At 45.8% G+C, this 18,466-nt stretch overlaps 1 protein-coding gene across 2 annotated transcripts; it reads right to left on the bottom strand.

Moving 5' to 3' along the window:
* Positions 1-1,456: 1,456 nt before the first annotated feature.
* On the bottom strand, positions 1,457-17,854 carry Skic8 (SKI8 subunit of superkiller complex). 2 transcript variants are annotated; one of them, XM_075965868.1, is made up of 11 exons: positions 17,828-17,854; positions 14,927-14,977; positions 14,136-14,163; positions 11,962-12,067; positions 11,457-11,629; positions 7,763-7,911; positions 7,483-7,576; positions 6,263-6,356; positions 4,260-4,352; positions 3,304-3,382; positions 1,457-1,747 (listed from the first exon to the last, which is right to left on the bottom strand). In XM_075965868.1, the coding sequence occupies exons 2-11, from the start codon at positions 14,936-14,938 to the stop codon at positions 1,658-1,660; spliced, it is 918 nt and encodes a 305-aa protein (XP_075821983.1). In that variant the 5' UTR covers positions 14,939-14,977; positions 17,828-17,854; the 3' UTR covers positions 1,457-1,657. The 2 variants fall into 2 exon arrangements, with proteins under 2 accessions (XP_075821983.1, XP_075821984.1); XM_075965869.1 differs by having other exon boundaries at positions 17,725-17,833.
* Between the last annotated feature and the right edge of the window lie 612 nt (positions 17,855-18,466).

Raw genomic sequence — 18,466 nt, 5'->3', positions numbered from 1 at the left:
CCACTCACTGCACAGCCTTACTACAAAGGGCTTCCTGTTTGTGATGCTTGGTGAGAACGGAACTAACCAAGTTCTTCTAGTTAGCTGGCATGAATACCACTGACAGCGACGGCTGCTTGAAACAGGTAGTTACTCCTTTGTTCCTGGCAGGCAGACTGCACTTTAAATAAGGCTGCCTCAGCCTCTAGCCGTAACTACTCCTTTTCTACAAACGCTAAACACCCTGCTTCTGAAGCTGCTGGGCTAACCTGTCAGATCCACCCTTATTTTGTTTCTATGTCACCAGAGAGTTGGATGCAGACCAGAAACCTCCCCTAGGAGGGTCCAATGACAGACCAGACCTGTGGCTGGTTGGGAAGCCAGCTAGCCAGACCAGGCTCCCCAAAACTTTGCTGGCTAGGGGAACATAATTTGTTCAAAGCACAGAAAGTCCACCTATGCCCACTTGACCACTGGCCAGGACAGACTTAAAATTGAATTCAGCTAATCCAGTTTATAACCAGACCACAACTCCGGCTGCCGTTCCTGTGCTGTGAGCCCTAGTCACTGCTGGAGAGCTTGTTTAGCTAGCGATGGGACACAACTGTGTTCAGCTCTCCCTTATTCAGATCTGCAGGGTGTCGCTTAACCTTCCCACCTGTACATTTGTCACTTTAAAATTAAAATTGAGCTGCTATGAGAGACAAACGGCTTTGCTTTTTCTTTTCTTGACTATCAACGGTGTTAAGTGCCAGCCTGACTCACACTGGTAGACAGAAGGAATGATCTTTCTCCTGGGGAACTTTCATTTGGGGAATGGGATGAGTGCAGAAGTCGGGGTAAACTGCAATGGAGGGCTAGAGAAGTGGGGAAGAGCAGAAGGGAAGGGGGGACAAGGGCTCCGTACCGTGAGGGTGAGAGCTGAGGACACAGAGGAAACAGGACAGTAGCTATAAGAGGGTGAGCAGGGTGGAGATGGGAAATAATCAAGCATTATAATAATCATAGACTGGTCTAGAGAGCCGGGCCTGAGGATGAGCACAGAGCGAGCAGGCAGTTTCACCAGGATGTTCACCCTTAAGCCTTCCCCATTACCCCGCAGACCCCATTTGGAGGAGACTGCGGAAGCGGCAAAGGTGCTGGAACTCTAGTCTGAGGCAGGGCAGTGTTCAGCCTTCTGCCAGTCTTGAGCCTGCAGTGGTGAAGGCAGGCTGCCAGTAGGGCAGACTTCTCGGGAAGAACGGGGAAATGAGGGTGTGGCCAAGAGAGCATTTTAAGTCTGTCACACAGAAGGATCCCCAGGCAGGCAGAACTCCATTCTGATTCAGGGTGGCGTGTTTAGGACAGCCTGAGGGAGCTCGTGGCACGTCACGAGTCACCCAGGAACAGCGAGCACCTGGATCTCTGCTCCTGTCACTAACAATGCCAGTTCACACTCTTCTCCAGGGACAGGGGCAGGAAAAGAGCAAGCAGCGTGTTCACAAATGCAGGTGCTTGCATTAAGAATGCTTTATTTACATTAAAATATGAGCAACATTTCCAATAAAACAGGAAAAACTTTATACTGTAGCTACAAAATTTACTACAATATATGCTGTATTTTAAGTGTGCCTAAGAAGGCAAGGAATGTCACAATCAACCCTGCATACTCTGGCACTGGCCCTGAAGATGCTGGTGTTTAAATTGGGCAGTCATAGACGTGAATTTCCTGGTCATCTCCAACAGACACAATTTTTGATCCGTTTCCACTATATTTTACTCCCCAAACCTGCAAATAGAAACAAAAAGCATTCTAATTCCTGTAATTTTGGTAAGGAATGCTAAAAGGATGGACACTGTTCTCTTCTTCTGCATCTAGACTAGCACGAGGCCAGCAGTGATGGAGCCTAGCCTAGCCTCCCTCTCTAAAATGCGACAATCTGCTGTCCTTTCAAGCTTCATATTTCCTCTTAGAATGGATGCGGTGAGTTAACTTTGTGATTACTAGGAATCACAGTCTGTGTGGTCAGACTGTCACCCTCACCTTGAGATTGGAGGCTAGCCTTGGTTTCGGTCCATAGAAGGGCCTCACTTCCATTCCAAACATCTTTCTCAGAAACACCATAACAAGAACCTCACACAATAAGCAACAGAGTTAGGACTTAAAATGCTTAAAGTCAATAGTGGACTACTGAGACTCAACTCTTTAACCTCACTGAGATATAATATATATATATATGGGTATTTTTTGAGTCAAGGTTTCTCTGTAGCTTTGGAAGCCTGTCCTGGAAACTAGCTCTTGTAGACCAGGCTGGCCTTGAACTCAGAGATCCACAAGCCTCTGCCTCCCAGGTGCTGGGATTAATGGCGTGCGCCACCACCACCTGGCTTCACTACAATAATTTAAGATAAATACAAAGCAGCACGAATAATTGTTAGTTAACCGTAAGATGTACTCAGAAAGAAAGACTGTAAGACCTCTAAAAGCATTCAAATATATTAAAGGCTGATTTGTTGCTCAGAGCATTGGAATTCTCATGTTGCCTAGTAGTTCCTCTTTCCTCTAGAGTCTAAACCCTTGCTACTTGGAGCTGCTGAGACAGCAATGATGACAGCATGCAGGAGAGAAAAGTACTCTTAGCCAGGCAAGGTGGTTCACACCTGTATCCCAGCAGGAGAACTGCAGAAAGTTCAAGGCCAGTCTGGGCTAAAGTGTGAGATTGTTTAAAAAATCCCTTCCCCTTGTTCAAGAAAGGGAAAAAGGAAAGGAGTCTCAGGCCCACGTGACACAGACTAAATCAGAATCCACTTCTTTCACAGTTGAGACTGTGACCAGGCAAGGAAGCTGCCAGTGGATGACAGGCACGGATCACGGCCCTCAGCTCATCGGTGGCACTTTAAGCTTCCCCAGGGCAGTCTTAGGAAAAGTAAGGATCAAGAAGGACCTACAGCAATGTTACTATTTCCCATTCACCTTACAAAGATAAAGATGGAAACCAGGCTTAACACTATCATTACAAGCTGTAGCCTCTATATTTAAAAAAAAAAATTACATCCCTGATAATCCCAAAAATGTAAATGATGATTATGTTAAGCAATGGAACTTTCCAAAGAGAGAGGCTCTTTTAGAAGCGCCCAGAAAAGGGTTCCAGGCTTAGGTATATAATTTCAAAGAAGGGGTGTGGTCAGTTCTGTGTTTACCATGTATGTGTAGCAGGCATGCCTGATGGTCACAAGGCTAATACGTCCCAGGGTTCTGCCAGTCTTAACTCCAACAGAAAGGCTAGTAAGGAGTGTGGCCAGTAAGCGGAACACAAGGGCACTGACACGCTTCTTATTCCATACCTGATCCTGGTGATCAAAGAAGGTGTGAACACAGGTCCTTGTTCCAACATCCCAAACCTTTACACTTTTGTCAGATGAACTGTTTGGAAAGCAAATGTTAGAATCAGAAACTGACGTAGTCTACACTCCTTTGCAGACCAACACCTCTGCCTTTAGAGGACCCCTTACTGCTAGACAAGAGTCAGTACAGGTGCGACCAGATGACTGTCTCCTCACCACTGTTAGGCGCTTCAAGCTTATCTACCCTTTTCTGGATAAGAGGGAGGTCTGGTGAGGTGTCAAATACCCTTCTGAACCTCCTCGGCCTCTAGGGCCCTAGATATTACTGGCATCCATAAACACATTTTATAGGCAGATCAGCAGATTCTAAGTTCCTCTTGGAACACAGGGATATGTCAAGACAGTAAGTAGAATCTAGACTTTTTTTAAAAAATCTAAGATTTCAATAGTTTAAAAGAGCATTTTTATTTATTGCTTAAAAACAACAGAGAAGCCCTTTAAAAGCTAAAGTAAACAAAGACAACTTTTGGACAGCACCTTACCACATAATTCTAGCTGTCTATGAGCTTACTATGTAGACTAGTCTAGCCTTGAATTCACCAAGACAGATCCACCTGCCTCTGGCCTCTCCAGGGCTGGGATTAAGGACTGTGCCTCCATGCCTGGCCTGGGAAACTTGAATTTTACTTTATTATTTTAAATAGGTTTAAGTTTTCTTTGTGTATTTTGTCTGAATGTATGTTAGTAGGCCAGAACAGGGCATGGGATCCCTTGGAACTGGAGTTTCAGATCGTTGTGAGCTGGAAACCAAAGGGTCAGTGCTCTTAAACTGTTGAGTCATCCCTCCAGCCCCCGATGTTAAAAAGTCATGTAATGTACTCTCTCGGTGTTAAGATACATTACCAGAAGACTGCCTTCCCCGGCAAGCATTTTAGAAACGTAAGACTCCTACGTACCTGGAGACAAAGTGAGTGTCATCAGGGCAGAAGGCAACGTTCAGCACCCAGGATGCGTGGCCACTCAGTGTGCCAGCCAAGTTGGCATGTTGTCTGGAAGAAGAAAGATTCAAACAGAATGGAGATGTTAATTTGCTCTAATTGCTGAACTGGTTAGTGAACTATTAGCTCTGCTCACATGGTTGGGTATGATAACAGGATGACCATATGTAATACATTCCATTTTCAGTGAAGTAGCATCAAACACCAGACACATTTCTATAGCAGCATTAAGTTACAAATATCTAGAGTTTAGAGGCTAGAAATGGCTCAGTCAGTTCCCAGATGCGGACTCTGAGCAGCAGAGGTGATCAGCCATAGGAGCCTCTGCAATAGGACCTTTCCCATGTGACAGGAAAGCAGCAAGCACATAATGCATGTGGCTCCATAAACACGTGTGACCTAGTCAAAAGAACAAGGCAGGCAGCTGGGCATGGTGACACATGCCTTTAATCCCAGTATTCGAGAGGCAGAAAAAGGTTAGAGCTCTGTGATTTAGAGGCCAGCCTGTTATACATATATCAAGTTCCAGGCCAGTTAGGACTATATAGTGAGACCCTGTAAAAACCAAAAATAAAGTGACAAAACCCCATCAAAACAAAACAAAACAAACAAACAAAAAACCTTAAAAAGCCAAACAAACAAAAAATCCAAGCTAGGCCCAATTCCTACAACCATTTTTATGTTTCTTTTATTTTGGAAAAAAAAAATTATGTGTGCGTTCCATCTGTGTGCAGGTGCCCATGGAGTCCAAAAGGAGACATAAACCCCTGGGGTTGGAGTTAGAAGGAATTGTGAACACCAGTGTGGGTGCTGGGAACAAATTCTGGAAGACTGGCAAGTGCTCGTAACTGCTGAGCCATCCACCTCTCCTGGGAAACCAATGCCTATGACAGGAGACCTGGGCCTGAGGCCAGCAATTCTGCCCCTAGAAACAAGCCTCGGTTACAGAGAGCAGAGGCGGCCCTTGCAGGATTCAGTGGACCCCCAAGAGCATAAGAAATCCTGAGGTTCATTATTACTAGGGAAGTACTATGTCATGCTGCCTCAACAGCTCTTGGGAGGTCATGGAAGAGCAGCAGTGAAAGCTGGCAGAGGGAGATACCCCAAAAGTGCTGCTCCTATGCTGACTCTATTGCCAACAAGCACAAGTGACTTTCAGGCTCTTCTCATGGCCCTAGCATGCTCCCACCAGCAATGTCAAAAGCAGCACGCTCTTCTGATTGCAGAATTAAAACTCAAGCAGCTCATGGAGGCCCACGAAAGGACATGAATATAGAGTTATGACAAAGCACATGTTGGGGTGAGAAGTATGTAAGGAACTGGAGAACGATCAACTAGAGGCACACTTAGCAGGAGGCTAATTGTGAAACCCAGGGCAGTACAATGCATATACTGGCAACAGCTATGGGATAAGAATGGGGGGGGGGGGGTAACACAACAGACGGGCGCGCAGGCCCTCAATGTGGAGCTGGGCACACAAGCAATCTGCCCAGTCCTATGCCACCAGTCCAGAACATATCTCAAAAGGCTCCCCACCTAGACCTATGGGACAGCTGGAGGCTTCCCTAACCAGAAGCCAGCCTGCATATCTGCTGAAAGCAGGACCATCACTCTAGGCCAGCTACAGCCAGGGCTCCATTTCCTCAGCTGTATACTACATATCTACCCAGAAAATTGTATCCCAGGGAGCCAGAACATCTGGCTGCCTGACAGAGAGCAGCAGTGTCCTGCCAGGATTAGACAGATGCACACTTCATCCACACAAACCTTGGGGACACACTCTAAGTCTCCAGCAGGAGGGGCTGGCTGGGGGAGGAATGACTGGGAAGTCCAAAGCATCAGAGCTGACTTATGGCCATGAGAGCAGGCAGCAAATTCCTAGAGTGGCTCCTATCAGTAAGGGGACAGGACTGGCTCCTGTCACTGTTGCTGAGATCTTTACTCTTGAAAAGGTAACTCACACATCATAGATCTTGATGTAGCCATCATCGGAAGCCGTAACGAGGAGCTGGGAGTCGGGGGAAAAGGTCAAGGAGCGAATGGGCATCGCATGGCCTGAAATTCAGAAAAGCTGTTAGCTTCCTGCTAACTGTGCCCTTTTCATGACCACTGGTCACTGAGCTGGAATGACCCTGAGGCTTCAGTCAGAGAAGAAAGTACTGACTAGACCCTTCTTGCACTCCCACACGACTCCAACCTCTTTCCTGGAGTCATCTCTTCTTAGTTCCCTTCTCTAATCAGATGGGCCTCAATATACACTGCTAAAAATCAAAACAAAAATCCTTGGGGGACTGGAGGGAGGTCTCTGTGGTTAAGAGCATGTATGCTCATGTACTCTTGGAGAACCTAAGCTCAGTTCCTAGCACCCACAGCGGCAACTCACAACTACTTGTAACTCTGGCTCCAAAGGATCTGAAATCTTGCCACTGTAAGTATGTATGCTTGTATGTACACAAGTGTGTGCGTGCACACGCGCGCACACACATACACACCTTAAAAAACAAAACTAGTTGGGTGGTGGCACGTGCCTTCCGTCCCAGCACTTGGAAGGCAGAGGCAAGCAGATCTCCAAATTGAGGCCAGCCTGGTCTACATAGTGAATTTCTGGACATTCGGGGCCACACAGAGAAACCCTGTCTCAAAACAAAACAACAGAAACCCTCTGCTACAAACATGGCCATATATGGAAATAAAGGCTGGATCTGATTTGTAAGGTCCAACAAATAAAAGTAACTTTATTTCTCTACCAAATCTTTTGCCGTTGGGTAAAAGGTAAATTGAGGCGATAGATGCACTTAGTTATAATTCAAAATCAGACATGAGAGGAGCAGTCTCTAGTCTTTGTCTCCTGCTCTGTCCTCCCCACAGTGTGGAGATGGGCACAAATGTTGTCATCATGACATCACACGAGCACAAAAAAGCAGCAGCTTTCCAATCATAAAGCTCATAAGGAAAAAGGAGCACACACATAAATAAAAAGTAACCTACGTTACTAAAAAGTATTAAGAACTATTGTTTCCAGATTGAAACCACAGTGCTAAGTCTAACACGTGGTGGCACTTCATTTTGCCAACAGAGATCAAAATAATTTAGATTAATATTTTAACAAAAGGAGCATTCTTGCTTTGTGACCTGATAATCCATCCAGTGAGTGCAAAAGAGAATGAGGAGTTGTGGATACCTTCCAGCGTATGCAGAAGCTTTCCAGTTGCAATATCAAAAATATTGATGATTCCGTCTATGGCTCCACTGGCCAGGTATTTTCCATCAGGACTCTGTTGAGGAGAGAAGGGTGGTTTGAGACGATTCGGTTAACTTGTCCCTTCTGCACACAAGCCACCCTGCTGGTCTCAATTCTCATCAGCTGCCAGCAAAGCCCAGCAATAGACAGCAGCCCAGCGGGCACGGGAGGGTCTAAGCAGAGCACCACCGCTAAAGACCCAACAGTGAGTTTTCCTTACATATGCAATACTGAGGATGAATTTTCCTCTAGTGTCCAAAGAATATTCTTTTTTCCCACTTTCCACACCAAAAATGTTCACTTTCCCCACATGCGTTCCGGTGGCCAGATACTGGGAGTCAGGGGAGAAGGCCAAAGTCCAGGCGTCCACTGGAAAAGAAGCAAAGGAGAATGCCTGGTGAGAAAGAATTCGACCTGAGTTTCACAAACTATAGTGGGATCAAATGCCAGTCTTTAAACTTGAGAAAGTGTTCTGAGTCAGGAAACCATGCTGTAAAGATTCTAATTCTTTTACCAAGTTTAAGAGATCTTAAATATTTTTTTTAAAAATAAAACCAGCTGAACAACACCCACAACTGACAAGGACATGAGAAATCAGACCCTCCATACTCTGGTGGCAACGGAAAATGGGACAGCCACTCTGAAAACCAGTCTGACGGTTTCTTAGGAAGAAACAAACAGCACGATACTCAAGTCCACTCCTGGGAGCTCCCCAGGAGGACTGAAAGCACGCACACGCACACAGATTCACACACTATCTCCACAGCAGCTTTATCATACACAGCTCCCAGTGTAAACAGCCAAACGACGTCAACTGGCCAACGCGGAGGGGGATGTGATACATCCTTATAAGAGAATACTGCTTGTCAACAAAAGGGAACAATCTCTGCTACAACATGGATGAAACTCCAAACACTTTAAAAACAACGAAAACTCCACAGGGCAGGGAACCCTGACTGCTCTTTGGACTGGAGATGGAGGGGGAAGGGAGTGGGGGGCGGGGGAGGGGGAGGGAAAAAGGATGCGGGGAGGAGGCGGAAAATTTTAATAATAAAATAAATAAATAAAAAATAAATTTAGACATAAATACAAAAAAAATAAAACTAAGATACTCTGAAAAAAAAAAACAATGAAGACTATATCCTTTAGACAACCCTAACACACCAGCTTATGTCAGGTGCAAGAAGAAGTACAGCTTTTTAAAAAAAGATAATTTTTAAAACTGTATTTTTATTTTATGTGCACTGATGTTTTGCCTACATGTATGTCTGTGTAAAGGTGTCAGGTCCCCTGGAACTGGAGTTACAGACAGTTCTGAGCCGCCATATGGGTGCCATGTGGGTCCTCCGGAAGAACAGTCAGTGCTCTTAGTGCTCTTAACTGCCTAGACAGCTCTCCAGCCCCAAGAAGTAGGTTTTTAAAAATCCAATTATAATTAGCTATTTACAGAGAAAATGATTAGCAGAAACCCCTACTTTTATTTCTCAAAGCTTCATAAAGTGATTCTTTCAAGTTATTTGGACACATTTCTATTAATTGCTTTGCAATACAGATCCTTTACTACCAGGTATCTTCAGGCACAAAACAGGAACCATGTTTATCCCGCATCAAAACCTGCACTCTAAGCCTTAACCTTAATACTCGCAGAGTGAATGTCTATTCCAAACCCTGAGTTCCTCCTCACCAAGGGTTGCTTTCCTCTCCCGTGGGCACTTTGGGTGTGATGCACAGGGTCTCTACACTGTCACCTTTGCTCTTCCTCGTGTCAGTGACTGAACAGCCACAGCTTGGTGGAATGCCAATCACGGGGTCCTTTCTCCAGCTTCACTTTTTCCATTTTCACTTTCTTCTTCAAGACCAGGACTTCCTCTCTCCACTCTTTCTGTACCGTTTGTGGTGGTACATTTTCAAGGAAGTCTGCTTTCCCTAGGTTCAATAAACCCAGGCTTAGCTGAGGAACTCAGCTAGTTTTGAACAAAACTAGTTCTGACTCAATCCCCCACCCCAAAGCACATCCACCCTCTTTATTCTTTTCAATATCTGTCATAACAGTTATCTTATGCTTATCACTCTGGCACTTGGGAAGCTGAGCAGAAGCAGCAGCCATGCCTTTGAGGCCAGTCTGAGTTACATGGTAAGACTTTGTCTTAAAAACGTGAAACACCAAAACGCAAAAAAAGACAACCCCTAAGACGTAACAAAAACAACTCAGTAGAAGAAAAAGCAAGCTGGACACAGATAGAACGTTTTACTTGGAACTGATGCAGACACGGCAATGACACAGTAGCCAGCGTCACTGTCCTGAGGGTGCAGGCACCCAGGATGAGAGAGTGGCAGCAGGGCAAAGGCACCACCACCAAGCTCAAGTCCCAGGCCCACACGGGAGAACTGACTCCCACAAGTAAGCCTCTGACTTTCACACACACAAAACTAATAATGTAATAAAAATATTCTTTAAAAGCAGCAATAGATCCAATTCTCTCTTTCTAATGCTCCCTATGTTCAGGGTGCTAACAGGTTTTGCAGGACGGCTGGAGATCCCTGTTCTCACAAATAACACAAGCAGAGAAGAGTATGGACAGCCATCCTGGAAATCAGAAAGTATCGGAGTGGCTTTTTCCAGGTACACATTTTAGTCTCACACTCTTATTTTTTTTAAGATTTATTTATGTTATATATACAGTACTCTGTACACATGTATGCCTACACACCAGAAGAGGGCACCAGATCTCATTACAGATGACTGTGAGCCACCATGGCTGCTGCAAATCGAACTCAGGACCTCTGGAAGAACAGTCAGTACTCTTAACCTCTGAGCCATCTCCCCAGTCCCCCAGCCTCACACTCTTGTATTTGTGGTTGTGAGCCTAGCCTTTAACAGCTGAGCCATCCTTCCAGCTCCAGCCTCACCCTCTTACACCGTGATGCAGAGAGGAGAGAGGAACCCAGTCCCTAGACTGCAGTGCCTCCTTACGAGCCCCGGAGCCTCCATTCTATGCAATATAAGGGACTACAGCAGTTAGGAGATGAGCTGGAAGAAGGCAAGTCTGTTGGGAATCAGTTCTCCCAAGAACCTGAGCAGCTCTTTCATAATCCACCCACAAAGGAGTGCGTGGAGCAATGCCAAGCTCTCTACATGTCTGGAGATCACTGCCCACCGCACAGAACAGGCTTTGCTATGAGAACCACACAGGCATTTTAAGTGAACAGGGGGCTAAAAAGAATCCTGAAATGTCATACTGCTTGTTCTTCCCAAATCTAGTCCAGTAAAACTGTCCCTTACCAACTCAGATAATGCTCAACAAGGCTGAGAGCACTGCTCCACAGTACTTTAAAAAAACAAAACAAGCCGGGCGGTGGTGGCACACGCCTTTAATCCCAGCACTCGGGGAGGCAGAGGCAGGCGGATCTCTGTGAGTTCTAGGCCAGCCTGGTCTAGAAGAGCTAGTTCCAGGACAGGAACCAAAAGCTGCGGAGAAACCCTGTCTCGAAAACAAAAAAAAAAAAAACAAACAAACAAAAAAAAACACTTGTTTTTCTTCCTCTCCATGTACCACCCTAGAGCACAGGCACTTTTACCACAATTAACAGAGATAACTACTCTTCAGACCTGAGGCTTCCATGAGGCAGTAAGAAGCACTGGCAGAGCCGCCACAGCACCACAACCCCAAACTGTCAATTCTGAAATCCAGAAAGCGGTTTCGTTTGGTTTTTCCTTAAATAAAGCACTACAACTCATCTGGCAGCAAAACTTGGCCTGAAATAATGTAAGGTTGTTTTCGGCATATGCTTATCACTTAGTATAATACCCCTGCATGATTACAATGACATTAGGGTTGGATTAGTGACTACATTCCTGAACTAGAGATACTCTATCCCTAAAAGGTCTGATTTCCCTAAAGTAAAGGTCTTACCGGGTCCTGCATCTATAGACTTTATCTGTTTGCCATTCTCCAAGTCCCAGAGACGAATATGAGCATCAAGAGAGCTGGATGCAGCAATGGGAAGGGTGTGACTGATGTCCACAGACACCACGCCCAGCTGATGTCCCTCCAGGCTCCACTGTAGCTCCAGCCTCTCTTCACGCCTAGAGAGAGGCAGATATGATTCTTTACACACCACATACTATACTGGCATCAGAACTTCTGCGTCCCTGGATATTACCAACTAATGGTCAATGAGATGCAAAAACCTGAGAATTGAACACAGAAGGTCGTCAGGTTTAACTCTGGGGACCCCCACCACACAGAGTTTTAATTCCAAGTAACAGGAAACCAAATAAGAAAAAATAAGCTGTTGTTTTGAAGCTACTATGTTGCTATTGCTTTCTTGCCCAGAAAATCAATGCTTTCCTTATAGCAACTGGAAGCCCAGAAGCAAAATCCTTGTCCCAAATTTTGAAAAGGGAGAGGTGCTCACCACTTCCAAACCTTCACCAGGTCATCCAGGGATCCTGTGACCACAGTTTCAGTGTTTTCCTTCTTGTTTGTCCCCCAGGCAACTGACCAAATGGCATCATCGTGGGCTAGAACGGAAAGGGCTTCAGTTAGTTCCCATGCACACAACTCCGACATTCAATGTGATAAAGCAAGCTGATAACTCTGAAGCAACGTCCACTTCTGCCTTTCTCTTCACGCACCCACCAGGCACTCCCCATAAAGTGTTTACTGTCTTGTGTGGGAAACTATGAAAACTAGTGGTTCCTGTTTTGTTTTGGCCTCTTACCTTAAAACGCAAGTTTTCAAGAAGGAAAGCAGGACAAGACTCCAAACACATCAGTCTGACCCATCAATCAGACTAGAACAGCAATCAGTTGACCAAAGTACCTAAGTGAGTGGGGAATCTCCCCTTCCCAAGGGCCTCAATTTGACTGGAGCTGTGCTCAGGGGCCTTTGAAAACCAAGAGAGTTCTACAAACAGTACTAGTCTAAAAATGTATGAGGTGTCACTTACCATAAACTTAATGAATCACTTATTGCATTAATCCTTCCCTAAGTGTTGTCTTAATTACAACTGCCTTTATGAAGTCCTGCCAAGCTCATACCTGTGGTGGTGACCTATGACCATAACTGCAGCACTTAGATAGAGGTGGGAGAATCAGGAGGCTAGGCAGTGAGTTCAAGGCCAACCTGAGTTACCAGTGAAATCCTTTTTCAAAAAACAAGAGCTTTGGACACAGCTCAATGGTGGAGTACTTGCCTAGAATGGGCAGGGCCCTGGACTTGATCCCCAGTATTGAACTTCTCCCAACCCCCCAAAAGATAATTTTCATTTCACAAATAAGGAATGGGAGGCTTGGAGTTGCCTTGTAGCTCACCCAAAGGCAAGAAGCCAAGAAGGGGCAGGGCTAGGATTCAAACTCAAGATATTAACTGAAGTCCACATTCAGTCTAAGTCTGGGAGCTACATATTTTGTGAGCTATACTATGGAATCTGCAAGGCTGGAATGCGTCTATTAAACAGGATAAGTATACACAGAAGCTTTATCTATGCCTGGTTACAATTCTTAAAGGCTACCTTTCCAAACTACGAATCTAAAGGGATTAAATTTAAACATCTGCTGAGTTACACATGTTGTCACAGCTTCCTTATAATCCTCACTAGACCCACGCCTGCTAAGATTGCCACCTGGATGACTCCAGCTTCATGCAGAGCTATTGCCTGACACACCTCAACAGCTGACTAGTTAACTAGCGGGGAATGTTTCAGGCTGAAACTTCAGACTACCTAAATGTCACCGATTTGGAGTGGAAGAGCTTTTCTATTAGATACTTATAAGCCCACAAGGCTGTCTCCGACCCATCGGATTGGACAGGGTCACTTCCTCCACGCACAGATGCTGCTCCTGTGCAGGTCTGTCTCACTAGGGAGCCAGTCCTCAAGCTGGCCTCCGACCTGCCCCCTGCCCCCGTTTCCACCACTGCCTCATCATGCACCCAGGTGCCTGAACAGAGCTGTCACTGTCCCACCCTCTGCTTTTACAGAGAGACAAATGCCCTCCAAAAGAGCTCCTGCACCTGTAAGCGGAGGAAGCTAATGCAGAGGCTTCATACTGAATTCTGAGTTAGAGCCAGGTTCAAGCCCAGCTCCCCAGCAGTGTAGACACCAACAGGGTTCTGAGGTTCAAAATATTGCCTTTTCTACCCTGGCAGCCGGGAATCTCAGCATCACACCATGCACGGGTGGCAGTTCTCCATTATGCCCTCTGACTCCTCCCTTTCTTTGCAGCTCCTTTTCATATATTTAGTTATGTCTTTATACTGGGATTGGCCTGTACACGTGAGGCGAGTGCTGTACCACTAAGTCGTACTCCAGCCTTCTTCTCACTTTTTATGTTGGGACAAGGTCTCACTACACTGTCTACATTGGCCTTGAACTCACAATCCTATCTAACTTCCTTAATATCTGGGATTACAGGACTGCTCCAACAGATCCAAATACTTATTTTACTTTTTGATTGAATGTATTTGTTTTTGGCTACCATAGCAAATTCTGCAAAGATCTCTGTCTAGTTGGTATGATAAAATCTTAAACCAAAAAGGATACATTTTTTTCCCCACAAAAGAATTTGCTTGAAGAGGTGGCCTCCTTACCTTGCTCTTGCTTGAAGAGAATACTGTACTACAATAGAACAGAACAGGGGTACTCAGACTTCCACTCTCTTGCAGCCCCTCCCTCCAGCACTCCAGTGAGACCGGCACTACTTCCCTGACCACCCTACACAATCCTTGGTGCTACTCATGAAAGACTTGTATAGCTACAGCAGAGAAGACTCAGTTCTCATCTTGTTGTTGAGGTGGGGGCTTCCTAGGTAGCCAGGACTGGCTTCAAACTCTAGGAAGCCTAAGCTCACACTAAACTTGCATCGGTCTTCCTGCTTCACCCTCCTTAGTGAGGCCACTATAGGTGTGCAGCATCACACCCGACTACAACAGACCAGCCCCTCCCCAGCCCAAACCCAGTGTAAGACCAGTAAGTTACGCTTTCTTCATTCAGCTCTGATCAGGAGGAAGCTGAGTTCTGTTTGCAGCCTGCCTTTCACAGTTGTAGGAGACTATACAGCCCATACATGTAGTTAGCTTTGTCCCTAATCCTAACGGTGCTTTCTGACTGTCCTAGCTCCTATTTCAACTTTTACTTTTATGTATAAATTCTGTTAAACTTCCTCAGTCCCCTCTAAACTGTGGCAAGGGCGCATAAACTAATCTTAATGTGGTACATTTTACTAATGCACCAACCTTGAGAGGAGCAGGTACTCAAAGTCATCCACGTCTTTGGGAACAGAACAAGAATTAAACACTAGTTTCCCTAACCATACACTCAGGCAATCTACTGGGCTTGAACTTGCCAGTGACTAACTATAGTTTTTCCTCTCAGACCTTACCTGGTTGGTCATTTCCTTAACCAAGGATGAAGATCTGAAGGCCAGTCAGCCCTGTGAAAAGAATACCAGGGTTTTGGTAAGATGATGCTATCAGCACAAGGAGGCTACTTCACCAAGGTTGTGATACCTCTCTATGGATCAGTCCCTGGGGTCCCATCACAAGCACTAACATGTGGTGTGTGATCTTTCTCCCAGGGAGCCAAGTAATACGCATTGCCTCCAGCCATGGATTCTGACTCCAGAGGGCGACAAACATGTTCCTTTCTGCTTCTCACAGACAGAATTATTGGCCCACTTCATTTTAATTTTGTTCAACATAGAAAGCAAACACAGAAGTCCAATGTTCTTACATGCATGGAGACAGGGGGGTCTCAATCAAAAATGCCATGAAGAGCCTACAGATATGTAAATAACACTGGAACAAGACGGACAGGTCAAAGTTTTCAAAGACTTAGCTAAACATGGGCCTAACTTACTTTATGAAGATTTAATTTCATTAAAGTTCTAAAGTTTTAAAGATTAAACATTATATACACACATTGCATCTGCATGTATGTGTGTGCATGTGTGCACTCGCCTGTGGAGGACAAGGGACAAAGGAACTGAGATCAGTTCTTTCTCAGGTATTGCACTCGGGTGTCAGGCTTAGCAGTAGTGCAGTTACTCACTGAGCTGCCTGCCCAAGGTCTGAACAATTTTTGAGCACTATGGCTAGCAGACTTGTTAAACCTGTAAATCCTCTCTCTGGCTGTTTTCCAGGAGAAAACCCAGCATGTTCTCACTCTCTGTAGCAGCTATGCTCTCGGTCACCACCAATGGAACAAACCATCAACCGGGCAATAACGAACCATTCCTCTAGAGACACAGAAGTGGGCCACTGAAAGCCCCTGGGGCACATTTTTGTGAACTGCTCAATATGGAGCCATGTTTTCTGTGTGATTTTGTTTGAATGACCATACATTAATAATTCACTACTATTGAACTCAGTCTTAAGAAAGACTACCTAACATCCGTGTTTTCTCTGTAGGACTCAGCACAGCTTTCCTGCACTGGATAACCCGGCATAACACTCCCCCAACATGCCGGAAGGTTACCTTCACCACTGGGTCTCTGACAGACAGACAGACAACACAGAAACAGAAGGCATGGCACCAAAGCCCGCTTTCTTGTAGACTGAGAGTAGACACTAGGCAGAGTGTAGACGGAAAACACTGTCAGGGGACTCGAGAGACTGACCGCCCTGCACAGGTCCTCTGAAGATTACAAATAGACATTATTGAGTGAGGAGGTCACAACAGAGCCCAGGAAGAGTCTACACATGGAAAATAACTCCGTCAAAACATGAAAAGGAAACTTGTGACAGCAAAGCACACACGGCTCTTTCTCGGTACATTATGTGATCAGAGCCGGCGGAGTCTGAGGAGTCTGAGATGCCGTGATGCCAGATGGTGACAAACTGAAACACACCCTGCTGGGTGTGCTGCAATCCTGGCTTTGGAGTACAAATCCTGGGTGTGACAAAACCCTGTTTCTTTTTCTTTCTTTCTTTTTCTTTTTTTCCGAGACAGGGTTTCTCTGTAGCTTTAGAGCCTGTCCTGGAACTAGCTCTTCTAGACCAGGCTGGCCTCACACTCACAGAGATCCACCTGCCTCTGCCTCCGGAGTGCTGGGATTAAAGGTGTGTGCCACCACTGCCCGGCCAAAACCCTGTTTCAAAACAAAGAACAACAACAAAAGAAAATCCCACCACAACACCCTGACATGGAAATGCCATGATCTTTAAAGCTTAATGTTGTATGTTTATTGTGTGCACTCACAATGAGATTATATGCTAAATTTTCAATGAGAAGTTAAGAAGACAAGGGTGCAAGTTTTCTTTTAATCCAAATTCCCCATCCCTTCAGCTCCATTATCAGACAGCCTAACAGGCCATACCCCTCAGGCATCCAGGCTCAAACTGGCAAACCAAAAAGGCTGCCAAAGGCTTTTCAAGAAAGGAAAACACGATTCCTAAACAGTCCTAAGAGACCTGAATCAGGTGGGCTAGCTTGTGAGTCACGAACAGACTTTGCTCAGCCTAGGGAACCAACTTTGGAAAAGCTACCCTCCAAACAGGGTGTGCAGTTCTGTCAGGCAGAGTCTTTGAGGATGTACTGCACCGGTCCATTTTAAAAATTATACAGATTAGTCACGGAACTTCGTTAACCTAGTCGGCATTCTTACCAGCTTCTTTCCCTTGCAAGGTAAGAGAGGCTTAGAGCAGTTGAGGGAAGCGTCCCTTAGAAGGCCAATACAAGCTATATAGTTCATGCTAAGACACATCTCATGACAGGTGATTTCAGAACTAAGAGACCCCAAGAGGCCTCTTATGCCACCTTCTCTCTTTAGGAAAAATTCCCAGTTAGAATTAAATGCTCATTCCCCAGTGTTCTCAGAGACTAACCTTTATCTCTGTAGAAGTTCCTCAGGCATGTAAGTAACGCACAATACCGTGCGGTACTTGAAATAAAAATAACTCAGTCTCTACTTCTAAGTGTGCCTTGACGTGAAGCTTGCTACCTAACAGCGTGGATAAATACTGGAGAACTCGTGTTAAGACAGTCCTCTATCTAGAGGAAAACGGCCTCTCCCGCAAAAAAAGCCGGCCCTCATTTCCGGGGTGCACAAAACATTATCTGGATGCCAAAGGAGTTCACCAACAGGCCTTCGGTTTGTCCTCGAGACTAGAGCCTCGCAGGATAGCCAGGGTAAAGAGTCACGGAAGTCACCCGGGGCCCCTGGAGCCTCCGTGAACAAACCTGCTGCAGTGGCCTCCAAGCCTCCCTTGTTCGCCCCCTTTCCCGCCCCGGCAGGCAGCAGCCCCAACGACCACCATCCCAACTGCCGAGCACCCCAACTCACCACTGCACAGCCGGCGGCACAGCACGTCTGACGTCAGTGGGGCGCGACCGTGGCGCTCAAGGATGAGCTATTGAGGGGCGTGGCCTCTCTGCTGATCCAGGCCCCGCAGGCACAGCGCCCGCCCCTTCCCTCCGGCTACCTCTGCACCCTGGTAGCTGTTTAGAGAGTGGGCGGGGAGAGGAGAAGCCGGGCTCCAGCCGTACCCAGGATGGCCACCTGCTAATCAGCTTCAGAAAGTTTCTCTGATGACTTAATGGTTTTTTTTCTTTTTCTGTTTTTTTTTTCTTTTCTTCTTCTTTGTTTTTCTTTTTCCTCTATTTTCTCTTTTCCCTTCCCTTTCTGGTCCCCCTTCTTCCCTCTCCTTTCTTCTTGAGATAAGATCTTACTCTGTAGCCTCAAATTGGCCTTAAACTGCTGTAAATTCTCCTGCCTCAGCCTCCCAAGTACTGGGATTACAGGTCATCACCCGGCTGTGCTGGTTCTTAAACTCCATTTAGGACCTATGAATGAGCCGTGTTAAGCAACACTGTTAAGGAAAGAGATGCAAGGGAGTACTTGACCTACTGAATTTCTACAATCCTGATGTTGTTTTTCAGGTAGGCCAGTGGGAACTGGTTCTCTGAGCTGGCTCAGAAATAC

The sequence above is a fragment of the Microtus pennsylvanicus genome, chromosome 3, assembly GCF_037038515.1.
Source record: "Microtus pennsylvanicus isolate mMicPen1 chromosome 3, mMicPen1.hap1, whole genome shotgun sequence".
NCBI classification, from domain to species: domain Eukaryota; kingdom Metazoa; phylum Chordata; class Mammalia; order Rodentia; family Cricetidae; genus Microtus; species Microtus pennsylvanicus.
Note: the sequence above shows the minus strand (reverse complement) of the source record. Positions and strands in the feature narration are given on the sequence as shown.